Source organism: Gadus morhua, chromosome 11 (genome assembly GCF_902167405.1).
Source record: "Gadus morhua chromosome 11, gadMor3.0, whole genome shotgun sequence".
In the NCBI taxonomy this organism is placed as follows: domain Eukaryota; kingdom Metazoa; phylum Chordata; class Actinopteri; order Gadiformes; family Gadidae; genus Gadus; species Gadus morhua.
Window position 1 is genome coordinate 24,581,249 of NC_044058.1, and position 8,968 is coordinate 24,590,216.

At 41.9% G+C, this 8,968-nt stretch overlaps 1 protein-coding gene across 1 annotated transcript; it reads left to right on the forward strand.

The window, feature by feature from the left end:
• Positions 1 to 8: 8 nt before the first annotated feature.
• LOC115553877 (granzyme A) lies at positions 9 to 6,863 on the forward strand. The gene is made up of 8 exons (XM_030370398.1): positions 9 to 551; positions 758 to 911; positions 1,310 to 1,457; positions 1,571 to 1,852; positions 1,962 to 2,139; positions 5,327 to 5,483; positions 5,859 to 5,931; positions 6,045 to 6,863. Exons 1-8 carry the CDS (start codon positions 491 to 493, stop codon positions 6,225 to 6,227), a joined length of 1,236 nt encoding a protein of 411 aa, XP_030226258.1. The 5' UTR covers positions 9 to 490; the 3' UTR covers positions 6,228 to 6,863.
• Positions 6,864 to 8,968: the final 2,105 nt, after the last annotated feature.

An 8,968-nucleotide genomic window follows, 5' to 3' on the forward strand; every position in this document is an offset into this window, starting at 1 on the left:
AGGAGGAATGTCTTTGTGGAAATCTGAAATGACAATTGTGGATAGGAGGAATGCAGTTGCGGGTATCCGAAATGTGAGTTTTGACTAGGCGAAACAGAATTGCAGATATCTGCAACACATATCCAGTCTAGCGAATTGATGTCAAATCGGCTTGCCATACTCAGGGAGAGATCTCCTGCAAGGGAACATGGAGCACCAGCGCCATGCATCATTATCTGCAAACTGTACAATGAACAAAAACTGAATGACTGTCTTTCAACCCCACAGCCTTGGGTTTGGAGGAGCCCAGTAAAAGTCACCTAGGTGGAGTGTAGCATTGACATAGATCTTGTGATTCTGTATAAAATGATACTTGCAGGCGCATGCATGGGCACATCAAGGATGTTTATCTCTCTGTGGTTGACCAACATCCTTCGATCTGACCATATAAGCAACTCATTCTGGATCTTGTGTTTCAGTGCCGCCTTTATTTTAGCATCAGAAACAAGCTATGGCGCGTTCATTGCTAGCTCTTGCTAAAACCTTGTGTTTCATCCTCCATGTCCAGTCATGTAAGTAGAACACCAAAGGTTCTGTATCACTTTTCTTTTGGATTGATTTACTATTTAGTCATTGAGTTGGAGCATCTTGGATTGCTACAGGCAGGCTCAGTCACGAGTTTAGCATCCCTGTTAAGAATTAAGAATAATCCTGGAAAAAGTTGCATTGTTTTTGTACGAATAACTCTATCTCTCAGCGGTGCTGTGGTCAACCACAGGTACTTGTGGCGAGGCTGAGATCATCGGAGGAAAGAAGGTGAAGGCTCATTCTCTGCCCCACATGGCTCTCCTGTATAACAGCAAAGGAGATCCTGTCTGCGGAGGGACCCTCCTCTCTCCCACATGGGTGCTGACCGCGGCCCACTGTATCCAGTAGGTTCATTCATCCAATAATACACTTCTGCTTATCACCCCATGAATAACGTTTGTTGTTGGTAGAAGCTGTAGGTAAGAAGCTGTAGGCTTGTAGGTACGATTTACGAGCTTTCATTTTGGTGTAATATGTGCGATATCCCATAGCCATCCTTCTGATGTTGATGAGTGAAACACTGAGAATGTATTTTCTGGTTGAAAGGGGGCCTTCTTCAGAATGACACTATTCAGATATAAGGCCCCTCCCTGCTCATTTCTGCTCATCAAAATCTTGCCGTCTTTCTGCTCTCCTTACAAATCTCAGATCTTACTATACACTACCTTAAGTATTTATGTGGTGGAGATGTGTGTATTATGCTATTGTCTGGTACTTATTAGTAAACCCCATTTTTGATTAGGTCTATGATATGTACGGTGCGTCTTGGGGTGGACACCGTTAATAACAGCAAGACGGATGGATTTGTTCAGGCCCGGAAGGTTGCAAGGCAATACCAACATCCTTGCTATAACGCTGACACTAAAATCCACGATCTCTGGCTGCTTAAGGTCAGATAATAATAATATATTTGATTCATATCACATCCAACACAAGGAGTGTATTTACCATGTGTTGTTGCACTATTGATGATAAAGGTTACTTTGTACTTTCTTTGGTTCAGCTCAGCCAAGCGGTGGAAGAGACCATGGCCCTAAAGTATTTGCCATTGGCAAATACAATCCCAGACCCCAAGGAAGGTACCATCTGTATGGTGGCTGGTTGGGGGGTCGTCAACGTTCATATTAAAGCCATGTCAGATGATCTGATGTCCGCCGATGTCACTGTTATCAAAAGGGAAACGTGCAACTTAACCAAATATAACAATACCAAGTATACCATCACTTCTGACATGGTATGTGCCGGAACTGTAGACGAGAATCAGGACGTTCGGGATACTTGTCAGGTAACTGCTGTTTGATTTGAATTAATCTATAACTTCAATATCACTATCTTCAGATTCGGTAGGCTAAGAGGATTTGAATACAGTCCTGTGGTCATCTTTTTCTCTACAGGGAGACTCTGGAGGACCTCTGATGTGCAACGGTGTGCAAGTAGGAATCACATCCTTTGGCATCGGCTGTGCCAATAGGACCAAACCAGGAGTGTATGCTTTCCTTACCAAACAACACATTGACTGGATAAATGAGAAAATGAAGAACGAGAGTTATTCTGAGGAATGTGCAACTCAATGATGTCAAAATGATGTTCAAATAATGGTTTCGATATACGAGTTAATGTTGATTATTGGATGAAATCTGTGCTAAGTAAAATCAATCAGGTAGTAAAAGTTATGCTATAGCAATATCTATGTATGTAAATCATAATATTTAGGGGTAATTATTAATTTGTACTTGCTGTAAGGTTAACATAGATTGATAAGGAGTTCTAAACTCATAACAGCCAGGCCTTAGAAGGCCCATCTGCTCTAGCAATGTGTGAAAGGCTACTTCAAGACAAAGAGGGTGAGGTGACGTATGGCGTACAAGGCCGAATAACAACTTACAAGGCTGATAACAACTTTTTATAAGGGAGGGTTCCAGTTGCAGAGCAGATGGAAGGAGACCCCAAAGGAGGAGTAGCCAACAGTATAGTGTGTTTGTGATGTGTGGAGCTCAGAGCTGACGGGGAGGCCGTCAGGCAGCTGACTCTCACGGACGGAGGGACTGCCGCGCCCAAAACGTTTTGTCTCTGTTCTGCAGAACATATTGATGTTTGTGTAAGCTTTGCAACGACATAGAATAAATTATCTTAAATTCTGTTCACAGTGTGCAGTATCTGAATCATGTCTTTAGTGGCATTCTCAGGAATTGAATGAACGATATTGAATGCAACATATCTTATGAAAAATTATACAAAATTTATGATAAGATTCCGGCACAACGAGTAATCAGTGCGCCTGCACAAGTTCCAAGGAGAACAGAACCAGAGAACAGTGGCAACATGCCATATTACGCTAGTTTCTGCATTAAAATGTGTTTAAAACATTTCTAGCGAGAAATGTGTATTTTATTGTCATAATCTATTTTCTGTTTAAGAAATAACCAAATGATATATTTTATTACACAACACGAATTTCAAACATTATGGTCACACACGTTATGGACGCAAATGATAGGATGGGACCCCGTTTAACTCCATTGATCACTTTTACATGAATGAGGTCATTCAACTCTACAAAATGAAATGTTTGGAGGCTATAGCCCAACCGGATGTGCCATAATGGGTGGGTGATCTAGGGTTCTGGTGCACTTGGGAATGGTTTTTTGGAATGGCGCTTCAAATTAGGCGAACAACTTCGACTGGGACGCAACTGTGACGCAACTGTGACGCAAAACGTAGAAAAACAGAGAAACTCGACTAGCCAAGCCGCAGGCCCCTGAACAATCCAAAGGCCCCGACTCCGGCTAAAATGTTACTGTTACTTCGGTAACAGAGAAAAAATGGCATAGAATACTATCTTGATGATTATATAAGACAAATAACCACGTTTAAAGCAAAATAAAAGTGGTTTTGGGTTCACTGGCTCTTTAACAAACTCTGTCCCAAGTGCTGCTGTTATACATTTCCCTGTTGTCTGGGAAAGTGATAAAGCCATGAAAGGCTTTTTTTTTTTTGGTGCAGTGTGTTTTTGATGATGGAAAGCATTAAATGAAATTTGTGTTCGAAGGGTGCAACATGAATGAACCTGCCTCGCTACAGCCTTGCCCTGCCTTATATCATGGCACATCTTTGTTGACTCTTCGTATATTTTTGCCCTACAGTGTAGGCTAAGGGCTGACACTAAGATTGAAGCCATTAATGCCTTAAGAGTAAGGCAGGAAGAATTGAGAAATTATAACAACTTTTTGATGTATTTAGAACAAAAGTCATAGAAATTAGCACTGTATATTTACATTCATTTTTTTTATCATCAATAAAGTTTAATGTTCCCTGACTGTTGTAACTCTGTCTTGATTGGATTTGAATAAGTTTATGCAAGATAAAGAGATTCCTCATTATTTTTGTTAGGTTTGCTATTTTAATAAAGCATGGTTATGGTATTAGTTATTAGTTATTATGCCAATATCAATGCAGTCACGTTGGCGCCTGCATGTCTACATCCAGGTGTCAGCACCTTTTCTTTGTGGTTGGACCACAACCTTTGCAATCGCTGTAAAAAAAAAAACGCACGCAGCTTCTTGTGTTTCAGTAGGCATAAGGCCTTTATTCTAGCATCAGAAACGAGCTATGGCGTGTTCATAATTTCATTAATATGAAAGAGTGTTTTAAAAGATACGAAGAGGCCTTAGTCATACAGGAAGTGACCTTTTGCCCCAGACTTGAAAAACGGTGTTCACACATCCCCATCCCACAGAAAATGTGTAACTAGAATGGCTGGCTATTTTAGGACCATTTCATCTACAGTTGGAGGTCATGCCCCATGTCATTCTTGGCTCAAATCATTTAGGCTCACAATAATGTTGTTTTATTAACATCTTCCTGTGACCTCTCGGGGAGGGATTAGATCACTTCCGGTCGGTGTGGAACAACCAAATTGATAATCTTGTATGTCCTTTATGCCCTCTTCCATATGAAAGAATTACCCCATGTCTTTTGCTCATTCCCAAATGCAACAGAACCCTAGATCACCCACCAAATATGTCACTTCCGGTTGGGTTATAGCCTCCAAACATTTCATTTTAGTGGAGTTGAAAACCCTCATTCATATACAAATTGTAGGGAGAACCCTAGTGAGTGAGTGTGGACGGTATCAATGTACACATGTTAGACTAACCATCTCCACACACACTCAGTGAGAGATCTCCTGCAAGGCAACATGGAGCACCAGCGCCATGTATCATTATCTGCAAACTGTACAATGAAGAAACTGAATGAATGTCTTTCAACCCCACAACCTTGTGTTTGGAGAAGCCCAGTAAAAGACACCTAGGTGGAGTGTAGCATTGACATAGATCTTGTGCTTCTGTGTAAAATGATACTTGCAGGCGCATGCATAGGCACATCAAGGATGTTTATCTCTCTGTGGTTGACCAACATCCTTCGATCTGACCATATAAGCAACTCATTCTGGATCTTGTGTTTCAGTGCCGCCTTTATTTTAGCATCAGAAACAAGCTATGGCGCGTTCATTGCTAGCTCTTGCTAAAACCTTGTGTTTCGTCCTCCATGTCCAGTCATGTAAGTAGAACACCAAATGGTCTGTATTACTTTTCTTTTGGATTGATTTACTATTTAGTCATTGAGTTGGAACACCTTGGATGGCTACAGGCAGGGTCAGAGCTTAGCATCCCTGTTAAAATACGAATAATCCTGGAAAAAGCTGTATTGTTTTTGTACGGATAACTATATCTTTCAGCGGTGCTGTGTTCAACCACAGGTACTTGTGGCGAGGCTGAGATCCTCGGAGGGGAGAAGGTGAAGGCTCATTCTCTGCCCTACATGGCTCTCCTGTATGGAAAAAGCGTAGAAAATCCTGTCTGCGGAGGTACCCTCCTCTCTTCCACATGGGTGCTGTCCGCGGCCCACTGTATCCAGTAGGTTCATTCATCCAATAATACACTTCTGCTTATTACCACATGAATAACGTTTGTTGTTGGTAGAAGCTGTAGGTAAGAAGCTGTAGGCTTGTAGGTACGATTTACGAGCTTAATTTGGGTGTAATATGTGCGTAATCCCATAGCCATCCTTCTGATGTTGATGAGTGAAACACTGAGAATGTATTTTCTGGTTGAAAGGGGGCCTTCTTCAGAATGACACTATTCAGATATAAGGCCTCTCCCGGCTAATTTCTGCTCATCAAAATCTTGCCCTCTCTCTGCTCTCCTTACAAGTCTCAAATCTTATGTCACCGGCAATGTCACTGTTATCAAAAGGGAAACGTGCAACTTAACCAAATATAACAATACCAGGTACACCATCACTTCTGACTTGCTATGTGCCGGAACTGTAGACGAGAATCAGGAAGTTCGGGATACTTGTTGGGTAACTGCTGTTTGATTTTAATTAATCCATAATTTCAATATCAATATCTTCTATCAGATTCGGTAGGCTAAGAGGACTTGAATACATTCCTGTTGTCATCTTTTTCTCTACAGACAGAAGCTGGAAATCCTCTGATATGCAACGGTGTGCAAGTAGGAATCACTTCCTTTAGCATGGGCTGTGCCAATAGCGCCAAACCAGGAGTGTATACTTTCCTTTCAAAACAATACATTGACTGGATAAATAAAATAATGCAGAAACAAGAGTTCTATGAGAGGAGAGGAACATGCAACTGAATGATGTCAAAATGATGTTCAAATAATTGTTTCGATATACGAGATAATGATGATTATTGGATGAAATCTGTGCAACACTCATCCCTCTGAGAAGAATGTATTTTTATGTGCTGTTATAAGTAAAATCAATCAGGTAGTAATAGTTATGCTTTAGCAATATCTATGTATGTAAGTCATAATATTTAGGGGTAATTATTCATTTTTACTTGCTGCAAGGTTAACATAGATTGATAAGGAGTTCTAAACTCATAACAGCCAGGCCTTAGAAGGCCCATCTGCTCTAGCAATGTGTGAAAGGCTACTTCAAGACAAAGAGGGTGAGGTGACGTATGGCGTACAAGGCCGAATAACAACTTACAAGGCCGAATAAAAACTTGCAAAGGCTGAATAACGACTTTTTACAAGGGAGGGTTCCAGTTGCAAAGCAGATGGAAGGAGACCCCAAAGGAGGAGTAGCCAACAGTATAGTGTGTTTGTGATGTGTGGAGCTCAGAGCTGACGGGGAGGCCGTCGGGCAGCTGACTCTCACGGACGGAGGGACTGCCGCGCCCAAAACGTTTTGTCTCTGTTCTGCAGAACATATTGATGTTTGTGTAAGCTTTGCAACGACATGGAATAAATTATCTTAAATTCTGTTCACAGTGTGCAGTATCTGAATCATGTCTTTAGTGGCATTCTCAGGAATTGAATGAACGATATTGAATGCAACATATCTTACGAAAAATTATACAAAATTGATGATAAGATTCCGGCACAACGAGTAATCAGTGCGCCTGCACAAGTTCCAAGGAGAACAGAACCAGAGAACAGTGGCAACATGCCATATTACGCTAGTTTCTGCATTAAAATGTGTTTATAACATTTCTAGCGAGAAATGTGTATTTTATTGTCATAATCTATTTTCTGTTTAAGAAATAACCAAATGATATATTTTATTATACAACACGAATTTCAAACATTATGGTCACACACGTTATGGTCGCAAATGATAGGATGGGACCCCGTTTAACTCCATTGATCACTTTTGTATGAATGAGGGCATTCAACTCTACTAAAATGAAATGTTTGGAGGCTATAGCCCAACCGGAAGTGCCATAATGGGTGGGTGATCTAGGGTTCTGGTGCACTTGGGAATGTGCTAAAGACATGGGGTATCTTTTCATATAGAAGAGGGCCTAAAGGACATAGATTGATTTTTTATAATAATAATAAAAAAAAAACATTATTGTGAGCCTAGAATGATTTGAGCCTAGAATGACTGGGGCATGACCTCCAACTGAAATGGTCCTAAAACAGTGGACGTTTTTAGTTACCCATTTTCTGTGGGTTGGTGATGGAAATTTGTGTAAACACAGCTAGTCTGTGGACAAGTTTTTCAAGTCTGGGGCAAAAGGTCAAAAGGAGCCCGTACCTTATAAGATTCAATGAAGTTCAGGTGTATGTTGCTCATAACTTTTCTTTGTTATTAAATAGAGGCCTGATTGTCAAATATGCATGTTGGATGGGTAGAGTAGATCTGAGAACCACCTCAGCTCACAATCATGGCATTCGCACCGCTGGGTGAGGCGCCGTGAGATGAAGCATTTGCTGAGGCTTTGTGAGTCACTTCTTGGAGGGCTGGGGCCCTCAAATTGAGAATTGTATTTTTCCTTTGAGACCATTTTTGATATAAAAGGGACCCCATGTCTAAAGCTCCCTGGTTAATGTCCCGTAAGTCACCTACTCATTGTATCACTTCCTGTACACTACAGCCTCTTTTCCCACTGACTGTATCAGCTCAACTCGCCTCTCTTCGGCCTGCCTTTTATGCGTTTCCATTGCAAAAATCTGGTACCTGGTTTTTTTTATGGCGCTTTTCCACCGGGGGGTACGCTTTGGACCCAGCACGTCTCAGCCCAGTAATGAGGGTGCGCTGTAGCTCAACTCAGTTACGGCCCGTGTTTCCACCGCCGAAAGGTAGGGCGGGGTTCAAGCCGGATGGCGATAGCCGCAGTCGTTACGTAAGCATCGTAACCTCATAGCAGTCCAAAACGGTGTAGCCTGCTAGGAAATCCAAGGAAAAAGAAGAACGTGACACAATAAAAGAGCAACAATGTAGGACATTTGGGAAGGACGTCAAACTTTTGCGTGACATTTTCTTTAATAAACGAACCTTCGCCGTTTTACAGAAATACCTTGCGGGCACTGCGTTTGTTTTTTAATATCCCCCTGTCGCACGGAACTGACGATTCTGTCGACCAATCAACGGACGGCACGTGTAGCTTGAACTTGCCGGCACCCTTTCAGACGTCTCAGTACCCCAACGGAGGAGTACTGCGAGACGAGAACGGCTCAGTACGGTTCAGTCTGGATCTCGGTCACTTTTGGCGGTGGAAACGCGACCCGTGCCACACCTTTGCAGACTAAAGGCCCATTCACAGCCTACGGTAAATAGGGATCGGATCCCTTTCGTCCGGTCCCTGAGGTCCTTTCGTCCGTCAGTGGGTCCGTCGCTTCTGAGCTTACGAATCCGGAGTGCTCCGGGAGAAACGGAGCACTACCAACGGAAATCGAGGCGGCAGGATAGAGTCAGATGTCAGACCATTCGCGAAAATAGAGTAGTATAATATCTGATACGTATGTATATTGTATTTAACGTTTTATACTTAAATTATACTATATACCTGACCTTTTTATTTTATTTTCCACCTGCTTTTGCAATGAGTTGTAACTGGTCAATTAAAAATGGCGCAACATTTTGT

Coding starts and splice junctions, on each gene's coding strand:
- LOC115553877 (XM_030370398.1), top strand. CDS start 491: ATGGCGCGTTCATTGCTAGCTCTTGCTAAAACCTTGTGTTTCATCCTC. Junction 2,140..5,326: donor TGAGGAATGTGCAACTCAAT/GATGTCAAAATG, acceptor GTTCAACCACAG/GTACTTGTGGCGAGGCTGAG. Junction 5,932..6,044: donor AAGTTCGGGATACTTGTTGG/GTAACTGCTGTT, acceptor TTTTCTCTACAG/ACAGAAGCTGGAAATCCTCT.